This window comes from Nanorana parkeri, unplaced genomic scaffold (genome assembly GCF_000935625.1).
Source record: "Nanorana parkeri isolate BGI_ZX_2015 unplaced genomic scaffold, ASM93562v1 scaffold16, whole genome shotgun sequence".
Lineage (NCBI taxonomy): Eukaryota > Metazoa > Chordata > Amphibia > Anura > Dicroglossidae > Nanorana > Nanorana parkeri.
The window spans coordinates 3,631,391-3,643,306 of record NW_017306284.1 but is presented as its reverse complement, the minus strand read 5'-3'; the positions used below and the strand labels follow the sequence as shown (position 1 = coordinate 3,643,306).

General features: G+C 41.4%; 1 protein-coding gene across 1 annotated transcript in view; it reads right to left on the bottom strand.

Annotated features, from left to right (window-relative positions):
• RIMS2 (regulating synaptic membrane exocytosis 2) overlaps positions 1–11,916 on the bottom strand; it is a 532,133-nt gene that overhangs the window by 70,513 nt on the left and 449,704 nt on the right. The window contains exons 26-28 of the mRNA XM_018559015.1: positions 9,864–9,970; positions 8,652–8,824; positions 5,746–6,039 (exon numbers count right to left, since the gene is read on the bottom strand). Of these exons, the coding sequence (XP_018414517.1) occupies positions 5,746–6,039; positions 8,652–8,824; positions 9,864–9,970 (574 nt within the window). The remainder of the gene's footprint in view (positions 1–5,745; positions 6,040–8,651; positions 8,825–9,863; positions 9,971–11,916) is intronic.

Below are 11,916 nucleotides of genomic sequence, written 5' to 3'. Positions count from 1 at the left end.
TGAGTTGGATGGTGCCGCTGGTAAATGGCCGGTTGTTTCCAATGCTGATTGCTCGACAAACTGAGTGCTATGCATTTATCAAGGTACATGGGCTATATGGCTGTTCATAGGGTAATTCTAGGGTGGATTGCCACTTTGATAAAGTTTTACATTGTCAATTGCTGAATTAAAACAGCGTATCTCTCCATCTTGATGCCAAGACCGGGGCTTCTCTCTGCAGCAATGTCACTACTTTCTTTCTACTTGCACAGCACTGGCTTTGAGGGATGGACAAGCCAATGTAGCAGTCACATGACCACTTACGGGGGGAAAAAAAGATATTTAGATGAATTCATTTTTTACTGCAAAACATACCAAATATGTATAATGTATTCCTCCACACTGCCATTTGTTGTTGGAAGCCTCAGGGTTCTCGTGTACTTTAAGAATATTTTAATACGTCATCTTTCTAAGTTGGTGCAAGTAAGTTATTTTCATATGCAATATTTCTGACCAACACTGAAAATGTATTGAATTAAAATTAAACAACTTCCTTCCACAAGCCAGATCAAACTTATTGATTTCCTACCAACGAATATCCTGTGCAGAGCTATTTAATGACTGTCAAGTGTGACCTTTCCAGACCTTGTGACAGACCAGACCTTTTCTATCTAACGTTGATTCTGCAGGGGTTAATCCAATACTCTGCAACTTTTTCCCTCATTTCTCTCATTTTTATAGAAAGCGTGAACAATAGCAACGGTTTCAGGACAAGTATGAGGTAAGCCAGCCAGATTTCCATGGTAACCAGGCTTTAGGGAACTGCACCAGTGTTCATCTGTCATTTTATATCAATGAAAGGCACAATTGTTTTTAAATTATTATGACTACAATGCTCAAGACTTCACTTATTCCTAATACACTGTACAGGATTATTTTACCAACATGATACTGTAACCACTAAAGGTTAAGACAGCAGGAGCAGTTGCATCTAGATATAATGGTACCTTCTTGCATTTGAGTTTGATTGTTCAATAGTTCAGTTGTTTCAATATCTGATTATATTTATTAAAAACTGAACTATTTGTGAGAAGAAAGTGATCAAACAGACTGTAAACATTGAACATTTTTTTCTTTAATTTATATTTTTGAAGCATGTAAGGAACAAATTGGCCACATGGAAAAGTCAGCAAAACCAGCAATGTGGTAAACTGGAAGAAAAATACTTAAAATTCCAATCAACCTAAAACAGTAAATATAAAATTATTGTGTATTCAGCCAGATTTACAAGCAGGTGGCTCCTTGGACTGTGTATTTTTGTGTGAGTTGAGGAGTGCTTTGTTAAGGCAGTGCATCGCACCACAAAGCATTCACATCTGTGCATTGCAGTGCACTATAACACAGGTGCAATTTATGACCTCTATGAATAAGCCTTCGGGTGAAACATGTGAGAGGTTGTAGTTGGTTGGGGGTGTGCAGTGCTGACATTTGTTGCTTTATACACTTTTATTCACTGATATACTGGATTTGCTGTGAATTTTAATAAAGTCTGCAGTATTGGAATTCTCTGGATAGTGCGGTCTGTTCATATACTGCTACAGGTGCAGTTTAGTTACTGTATATGTGCGTTACAGTGCCATTTAGAATGCATGCCGCAATGTGCATATACCAGAGAATTTACGTGCATACTGGCAATGTGCTTAAAAAATGTGAGTGTGCCCTAACAGACAAAGGAAGTTGCATTATGTAGCAACCCTCAAAGTTTATGGCCGCTCTTAGTTATAGATGCAAATATATAGTTACTTTTTTTTGGTAGGGCAAGAATAAATGAACTAGATAGTCCAGCAATAGAATATCACATCACTGTGGAAAGTGGGAGAATGGGCAGGGAAGAGCAGTATTTAGTTGCCCATAGTGATGTATAAAAAGGACCAGGAGGATCCAGGAATAGCTCAGGTCAACTATAAAATGTGTGTCAGGTCATCTAGACCTGACATAAATTTTAGGTGGCATCTCTTTTGTGAACTACATAATTGCGCCATAAACCTCATTTATATATTATCCCAAAGGTTTACTTTTACAACTTTCAAAGCAAAAATATCTGTGTCAGTGTATTATTATTGTTGTTATTATACAGGAATTATAGTCCAACAGTTTGATGAGCGCTTTACAAAATAGAGGGAGACAATACAGTTACAATACGATTTCAGTACAGTAGGATTAGGTGGGCCCTGATCATGAGAGCTTACAATCTAGTAGGAGGGGTAAGTGATACAAAAGGAAATAATTGTGTGGGATGAGTTAATTGAAGATTTAAACGTACAGTTAATATGATGAGATGGGATAGGCTTCCCTGAAGAGAGGAGTTTTCAGGGATCGCCTAAAGGTGGAAAGAGTAGTAGATAAGCGGACAGATTGGGGCAGGGAGTTCCAGAGGATAGGAAACACTTGGGAGTAGTCCTGGAGGCGAGCAAGGGAGTGGGTGACGAGAGAGCTGGAGAGCAGGAAGTCTTGAGAGAACGGTTTGGTTGATATTTTGAGATGAGGTTGGTGATGTAGGTGGGGCAATGTTGTAGATGGCTTTATATGTTGTTGTTAGTATTTTGAGTTTTATTTGTTTGGCAAGTGGGAGCCACTGGAGTGTAAAAATGTATCATTATGGCTATTGAAAGACGTGAAAGACTTTGACCCAACTAACCCATCCTTACTTCTGCTACTTCTTACATGTCTAGAAATCCTTTGCCATGAATGCAAACTGACTCCTATAATCATAAAATGTTTGCAAAGTAACTTTGTAAAGTAACTTTGGGGTCTATTCACTAAGCTGTCCCGTACATCGGGAACATGCTCAGCATGTTCGGCCGACCCGAAGTGCAGAAGGAGTTCGACTCAGCCGATCCAACATCTGGATCGGCTAAGCAGAACCTCCGACAGGCTACTCGCTGCTGTTCGGTCTATTCTTATAGATGCCGAACAGCAGTGAGTGAATAGCCGAATGCCACTGGGCGGCATTCGGCTCAGCTGTTCTGATCGGTCTCTCTGTGGGACCGAGCAGAACAGAAAAAAAATTAAAAAAAGTAGAAAAATAAAAATAGAAAACAATTGTGTGGAGCTAGCAATCACAGCTAGCTCCGCCGACAGTTTTCTGCTCCGTGTCAGTGTTTCTCTCCTTGGCGGCCGGGAGCGGGAGACTCCCGGAGCGCCCGGAAGAGTTAGGCTGCCTGGAGATCAGTGTCCCTGGTTAGCTGGTAACCAGGGACGCTGATCTCTCTGCAAGTGGCCCAGCTGTCAGAAGCAGGCTGTCGGCCAGCCAACGGCCGGCCAGCTTCGGCTTTCACCTCAGCTCAGTCGAGCCGAAGCATATGCCTTCGGCTCGACTGAGCCGCCCGGCCGACTTCGGGAGCTGTACGGGCTATAACTTCGACTCTCCAGCTGTAATGAAACGTCAAATCCCACTAGGCAGTGCAAGACTGACAGCCACAGGCATGATGGGATTTAACTATTGCTGGTTAAGTTTGGCTTAACCAGCTAATTAAATTTGGATACCCCTGCTACAGAGGAAGATAATGCTCTAGACTAGTGATAGGCAGCCTTGACACTCCAGCTGTGGTAAAACTACAAATGCCATCATGTCTCTGACTCTGGGAGTCATGCTGTGAGAGTCTGCAGTGCCTCATGAGACTTGTAGTTCTACACCAGCTGGAGTGCTGAGATTGCCTACCACTGCTCTAGGACTCCCAGGTTATCATTTGCCATTCACATGGACTCTCCTCTCACAGATATTACTATAAACATTGAGAATCTGTATCCTGCCTCATACAATGATTTTACTATTTGTACAAAATGAGTAAGTATGCAAAATATGCACATGTTGCACAGTACTAGGAACTCACATTACCTCCCAGGGATCAGTATAATCTGTGCTGCAGCATGTGGGTGGGAATGGTAATGAAGTAGTTTTAATAGTGAATTCAGAATCGGTTTGTACAAGCCTGAAAGCTTAATACATCATGTACCCAGCTGATGAAGGAATACGGGAAAGTGCAGCACAACTGTGTTACTTTGTCAACGGTTTACTACAGAAAATTATTCCGGTTCCCTCCTACGGCCGGAAACTGGGCCAAATACAAGTGCTATCTCTATGGAAATTTTTGAGCCATGCTGCTTTGCAGAACTGTGCCGTCTCCGTCACAAAATTGGTCAACATTTGTCAAGGGAATGGCCTTCACTCAATGGAAATCTATTTCCTGACAATATAATTAATAGTTCTGGCTCTGTTCTGACAGGAGGGAGGAGTCTGATAAAATGCAGCAAACATTTTATTGTTTGTTAAATATGACCTGCCGCTGCTTTTACTACCCATTGTACATTGTGTGGGCTATTTATCAACGTCATTAAACTCGAAAGTGAAGGAACCAAACAAATACCAACATGAATTTAAAATCCATGTGTGTTAGGTGTGACTGACAAGAAGGAAGCAGACTGGTTTCCTAGAGTGGGCTGTAAATGCGTATCTTTTCTAGGCTTGAGTTAGCTTATTTTATACGTTTATGCACCACCAACATGTTTTGCAGAGTTTTATATACAGGGTTATTCACAAAAGGGTGAAGAGTTAGGAGAAGGCAGGAGAAGTGAACAATCTAGGACAACATAGCTGATTTGGACAAATTCTCCAATTAAGCTCACTTTCCAGTTCAGCTATGTTGTCCTAGATTGTTCCCTTCTCCGGCATTCTCCAAACTCTTCACCCTTTTGTGAATAACCCTGATAATATATAACTATATTCAGAACTCTCATTGGTCCTGATGGATCTTAAACTCTTATCTTCCCAACATTAGTGTGAGGTGCAATACTGGTACATACATGCTACAGGCCAATTTGGGAAAATGCTGATTGACATACCAGGATTTGCGGGGACAGTCATGCATCTCTGTCCTCTGTCCCGATGATGCTGTATCCTGGGGCTGTGTCTCGAGGATACATCATCACCCTTATTTCAGTTGCTGATAATGTGCCAAATATGGGGATCACGGACGTGAGTGGTTCTTGCATAAGTAAGAGTGGGACCACCCAGAAAGTTGGCATAATCTGGGTGGGATCGCTTGGAAGGTGGGTGTATCAAGTGTAAGCCATGGATGGGGAATACCTAAACCAAGGAACAAAATATGTAACATTGCAGCCTACCAGTCCTTAGATTTTGGTAGCTGCATTAGTTTACATTTTTCAAGTTCAGAACATTTTCAGCAAGTACAGAAAATATCTGTTGATCCAGGCAGTACATTGCAGTATCCTTGTCATGTCTTATCTTACTTATGTAAACTTCTAACCCCAACCCCATGTCAATGAGATGAAGAGAAGAAGACATGTTTGAAGTCCAGCCTTAGTGGCAACCATGAATTCCTCCAGAGATACAGTGGAGGAGTAAGCATAGCCACCCTAGGAAAAGAAGTTTGGTATTCACAGGATTACCAGGTGGAAATAAAGAAAAAAATAACAACCTATAACATTATTGAATGCAGGCACCTCCTCTAAGGACTGGGCAGTTGTGATACTTTTTGTTCTTGATTTTAGATGTACTTTAAGCAAGATGTACTTGAACATTTTCACGCCAGAACTAGATGCATGTCTCTTTCAAGCCTTTGTACATACATTGCTTTAGGAATGTGGTTCATGGGCTAACACGAACTGGAACCTCTGCTCTATGGGAATAATGGTGACACAAATGACACTAGCTAAGAAGGAATACTCTAAGAAGACAGAGTTTACCTGATGTCATTTTCTGACAACCTCCTTGGCAGACTTTCCTTGCAATCGTCTGTTGGGTCATGCTGTTCCTCAGGTTTCTCATCATGTAGGCTCTCTTCATCTAATGACCCTTTGCTTTGCTTCTTGGTGCAATTTTCACTGACTTCCTGCAACCCCTCTCCCACTTTCTCGCTATTCAGCTCTTGTGTGACTTCCTCCTCCTCCTCCTCATTCTCCTCCGGGAAGACAAGGTGGTTCTCCCCTCCCTGCCCTGCCTCAATCCTATCGGCTCTCTCTTGTATTTCCCTCAGTCTCCTAACAAGCCCCACAGACAAGAAAAGAAGCATGCAAACAGAAAAGAAAAGAAAGGTTGGTTAGCATCAGTAACATGCACAACAAAAACATGCAGAAAAAAAACCCGAAAACTGAAACAGAATATTGAATTGTGGAAACACCTTTTTAGGTCCAATCAGGAAGCCGAGCGGCGGGTAATGAATCCTCACCCGGCTCCCTGATACGCCGGCAAGCCGGCTCTATGCTGTTTGGCCGGCTCCATGCTGATTGGCCTTGAAGCCGGCTACTTACCCCCGATACCAGAACTTCTGGTCAGTGGCAGATTTCCTCTGACTGGCAGTGCCTTAATGGAACATGGAGCCGGCTTCCTGATTGGGTGGGAAGCCAACTTCATGCTAGTGGATTACCGGTATGGGTACTATGTATCGGCGAGTACCGTAAGATAAATATTAGTACTAGTGCTCGATACCGAAAAACTGGTATCGATGCATATTTGGTTACCACCAGGAAGACATTTTTGCACTGTTGGGCAGCAAACTGGTCGATGGTTTGTAAGGCTTCCTTTGACTTCCCCTGGATCTGGTGAGTTTAGGGAACTGTGGATGCAAGCTTTTATTTTTTACATTTTTTTTAATATCAGTGGAACTTGATGGACATGTGTCTTTTTTTAGCCTATGAAACTATAAAACTTCTTTGTATTCCTTTATAGAAATGCGGCATATTCCAATTATATGTGGCAATTCCCACTAAAAGCAGTTGGAGAGTGGTTAGCAAAGGGACCGCCCTATAATAACTCCAATTGTAAGACATGGGACTGGTAATTACCTGTTCTCTAATTGTAAACACGATTGGATATATTTAGTAACAGCTTCTCATTTTAAAACTTCATGAGGCATTTATTCAGAAGATTTGCACTATGCTTGGAAACACAGGTTGGACTGCATTTATTAGCTAGACTCAAACGTGGATAAAAACCTGAACTTTGTTGGGGAATTAGTAAAAAATTGGTGTCAGTATGTTCCTTGTAGTTGACAAGATGACACTTTAACTTTGGAAAAGCACTGATTTACAAAGATCACCACTGCATCCCAAACCATGAAAATATTAAACTTTGATTCTAACTCATCATCATCATATACTGTATTTGTAAAATTTTACAATATTAAAATATATTTTGATGATAGTTGATTGTCAAAGTATGAAAGCTTAAAGTCTTATAAATAAGAGAATTTGAGTGTGTAAAACAAGTGACCTGTGTACTGTAATTGAAGTGAAACATTCATCATACAACATACAGACTATCTAAGACAAACATAGACAACAGGGCCCCCCCCCCTTTCCCCTGGGTAAAGAAACCTGAAGTTTGTTTCCCCATTGATTTCCACATCCCAACTACAGGTGGTAAACTCCATCCCAACCATAAACTCTACCCACCATGATACCTGCCATGTCTGCTAATACAGAGAAAAACGGAAAAGGATTCTGTATCCCTGTGCTGAGCTCTAAAGCTGGTGATACATGTCACAATCTTATTGTAGAATTACCTTTGGATAAAATGTTTGTCACGAAAAAATTGAAAAACAAAAATTCAGTATATTACTCCAAAATATGCATATTTTTCCCATATGTTTACTCATTAAAAATGCTGGAAGTACAAAAAAAACCTGTTGATCTGCTACAAACACCAAATTTAAGGAGAACAGGAGAGCGGGAGGTGTTCTGTAGTCTTAAAGTGACACTAAACTCAGGAGTTAAATCTTAAAAATACTTTCAAGTACCCGATCCATTAACAAAAATGTATCTTATTTGTGTATCACTTGTTTGTAGATCCTCAAATCCTCTCTGAATTGGTGCTGACACTGTCCTTCCTTCTGGAGGGTGGCTACTTCTGCTCCCCATGATCCCTGTGTGTGTTGTAAAGTAGTCACCGCTCCAAGCTCAGTGTAACTACTTTACAACACACACAGGGATCATGGGGAGCAGAAGTAGCCACCCTCCAGAAGGAAGGACAGTGTCAGCACCAATTCAGAGAGGATTTGAGGATCTACAAACAAGTGATACACAAATAAGATACGGTTTTGTTAATAGTTAGGGTACTTGAATGTATTTTTAAGATTTAGCTCCTGAGTTTAGAGGGGTTTAGATACACTTTTGAACAAGAACTGTGTATTGAGAGAGTTTACTTGATTGGATATAAATTGAGCTGATTGTTTAGGAAGGTTGGCACACAACGTCGTAGTTGGTAAAGGAAATTGTATCGAGTTTGTACAATCTGAATGCAATGTGTATGGCCAGGTTTAGTGTTTACAGGAGCAAAAAAAGGCAAGGGGGGCATGAAGCCAAGTGTGAGCATTGCCTCATGATGACCCAGAGGGCTGCGAATGACACAAAAACCTCACCTTGGTCCATGGTAGCGTAAAATAAATACTTATTTGTATTACTTTGTTAAAAATCTATGAGATCTATTTGCTAAGGAAGTGGAGACAACAACCAAACCAGGGACAATTTATTGTAGCCGGATAAGTAAAAACTCAATTCTGATTGGTTGTTGCAGTTTGCTCCTTGGCTCACCGGAGAAGTCCACATCAGGCATTGCACTACGTGCAGCATTAAGTTCATATAACACGGCTCACCTTATTTTTTTGTTTCCTCGCGGCCTCTCAGACTGGACAGACATATAGCTCGTACTGCTGAAGCGGGAGGCACTGCTTGTCCTGGAAACGGCAGAGACATCGCTCACATCGCTGTCTGAGGATTTGTTGGAAACATTGTCTGAGCCCCTCTGTTGATCTCGCCCGGGCCGGTACTGAAAAGACAGAGGACAGGAATCATTCTGCTTCTCTCTGTATCATGGTGCCTCTCAAGCCAAAGACCTGTTTAGCTTTCTGGTGTGTGAAATTGAAAAGGTCCATCCAGATCTTAATTGCACTGGGAAATCTGCCGAGCGGATTCAAACAGCTACAGCAGCACATGTTCAAAGCCTTCGGTGCATTACCGTAAAGGAAGAAACCTAAGTGCAATTCAATTACAAGCATGGACAGATTCACGTTGTCTAGATCTGGGTTGAGCTGCAGGATGTGTAATGCAAAGAGAAGTATGACAACACCATGTTTATATTTACATTTACAGTTGTGCGATTTCTTAAGCTGCCCATACACTGTTCTATTTTTTTTTTGTTCAGCCCGTGGGGCTGAACAAGCATGTTCGGCCATCCCGAACCCAGCCGCAGCAAGCCGATGTATGGCTAACTTCAGTCGGTATACGGCTGAAATCAGCCTTACAAGCCTGAAGTGAATAGCCGAAATGCGTTCGTCTCACTTCACTTCGGGACGGTTATTCACACGGCTGCCCTCGGCAGCTTTGTGAATAACCCCCTAAATGAATATTTATTCGAAGGTAAGGTGCAAATTCAATGCAAATGAGTATCTATATTTGTCTTTCACCTGCATGGCAGGAATCAAGTTGGCTAGAGATCGTCCCCAATGCCCAAACAGCAGCCGCCAAATTTGCTTATACTGAGTGCCGAGGGCACATGTGAGAAGGATTCTCAAGGCGCCAAGGTACATGCAGGCACTTTGTAGTATCTGCTGCAAGGCAACTCTCCCAGCTTAAGATCTCTGCTGACATACTGACAGGTCCGTGAAGAATGATGTGAGAGAGAGAGGGAGAGAGAGAGAGGGAAGAGAAAAAGTTTAGAGAGAGAGAGAACATTTGATAATGCCATCAGACTTGATGAATTCTGGAAATCTGGACATAGACCACCATAACAACCAGAAGTTCTAACCGTTTTCTGCTGTTTGTATCTGTTTTGTGCAATAAAATCATGACCAATGACTCCTCTTTACCTTGGATTGATAATCTTTTTCTAGCCTTGAGTCTGAGCCAGCCACCTGCTTATATTTGTTGATCTTCATCTTTATCTGCCGATTCCTCTCTTCTACATCCATCGAACCTGTGAACCACAGAACAAGAACATGTATACATCAGTCCAGGACAGATTTTTATTTTATTTGACAAAGCAACATTTGTTAAAGATTTTGTAGACATTAATATACAACTAGTTCGCACTGACATCACATCTTTGAGGGTCCATGCACACTGATGCATTGCAGAATCATGCTTTGCCACTACGCACGTAAACGCTGGTGACTGACTGCAGTGCCATTCTTTTTGAATTCACTTTGAATGGCACCCCAAGCACCTAGCCAGAGTAGAGCATTCCTGGTGTATTTTTGCATATCACAATGCACAGTTGTGAACCATATGTGTGTAGTTATAAAATGTTTGCAGAGTGAACAGCTCTGGGAATGTCTAAGTAGATGGAGCCAAGGAGCATAGGTACCAAAAACTTGAAGAACTCAAGGTAAACATTGTATTAACCCTTGCAGTGAGGCTACCTTGTTTGTTTTTGCCTATGGTCAAAAATAACAAAGTTGTGCACAACTGATCCTCTGAGCCAGCCAGCTGTCACGTTGCTCCCTCCTGCACTGAAGTGATGTTATGTCCCTCAGTGTCCTCACACCCTATACCCTGTATATACAATGTGATGACTCAGGGACCTTAGAGTGCTGCAGTGGAGGGGGAGAGAGGCTCCAGGGACTGGTCTATGAGTTGGCCGGCTCAGAGGATCCGGTGAGTGTAACTTTTTATTTTTTATCCTAGGCTAAAAGATCACTTAACCCTTGAAGTGCGGGGGTAGCCCCACTGCAAGAGTTAATAACATTTTTACCCAGATTTCTTTAAGACGTTCGCAGAGCTGTTTGCTCTGAAAACATTTTATAAATATACCCCATAGTGTGAACACAGTCATTAATTTTTATGTCCTAATATGAAAAAAAAAGACAACTGACCATGGTGTCAGCATGCTTGATGACTGCAAAAGTTACTTTAGTCCGTCAAAAGTTTACTTATCACCTGCAAACACTGCAGTCGACCATTTTGCTGGCTTAGAAAATATATATTGTATCTGTTTATTAGAAACAAAGGCAGATCAGAGGCTATGCCTGAAGTAGGCTCCTCATAGTGGTTTACACTTCAAGACTTTAGGGACCTATTCACACTTGTCTGTTTTCCTGCAGTCCAACACATGACTTTTACGGCATGAAAATTAATTTCAAGTAGAAATCAAATTCTTTCCTACGAGGCTGGTTCACGTCAATGCGTTGCAGTTTAGAGTGATTTTAAAGGAAATTGTAAGGGCCTGAACCCTACACATGTGAGCTACCATGCACACACATGAACAAGCCTTACGCTGTAACAGTCAAATTATATAATCACCTTAGGCCACAATCTGGCTGCCTCCATTGTCTGAAGTTGACAAGCACTTTAAAATATTTCTGTGGCCACAAAGGAAAAAAAAATATTTTTTGCGGGTCTTGACATTTTAGATGGTTTCTTTTTTTTTTACCATGCAAAGAAGCTACCATTCACTGACTCCACTGACATATACTAGCTCCAGAGCAGAGATGTCACTGGCCTTGTCTTAATTTTTGGATAAGGAGTTTCAGGCTGGCAGCTTCCATGTTGGTTTTCCCACACTAGTTTGTGGCAGGTTGACTTTATATAGAACTCTATATAGGAACAGTAAATTAACATTTTTACATCTCTAGCAAGAACTGTAGGGGGTTACATTTCTCAGAATTTAAAATGTTCTTCTCTTCCCCATTATGCAACAGTTCAACTAAATTTCAGCAATGTTTTAGGACCTGATGAAGTAAACCGCGCCCTAATAATAACATATATGCCTTGCAAAAGCAATGGAGACTAGAAATACTGACACATGCTATGTTGGAATGAAAATCAGTGTTGTAGCATCCCCTGCCAGCCATGTCTTAGTACCACAGAAAATATATTGTATAGCCTGACTATTTTAACAATAAAAGGAGAAGTGTGTGGCTA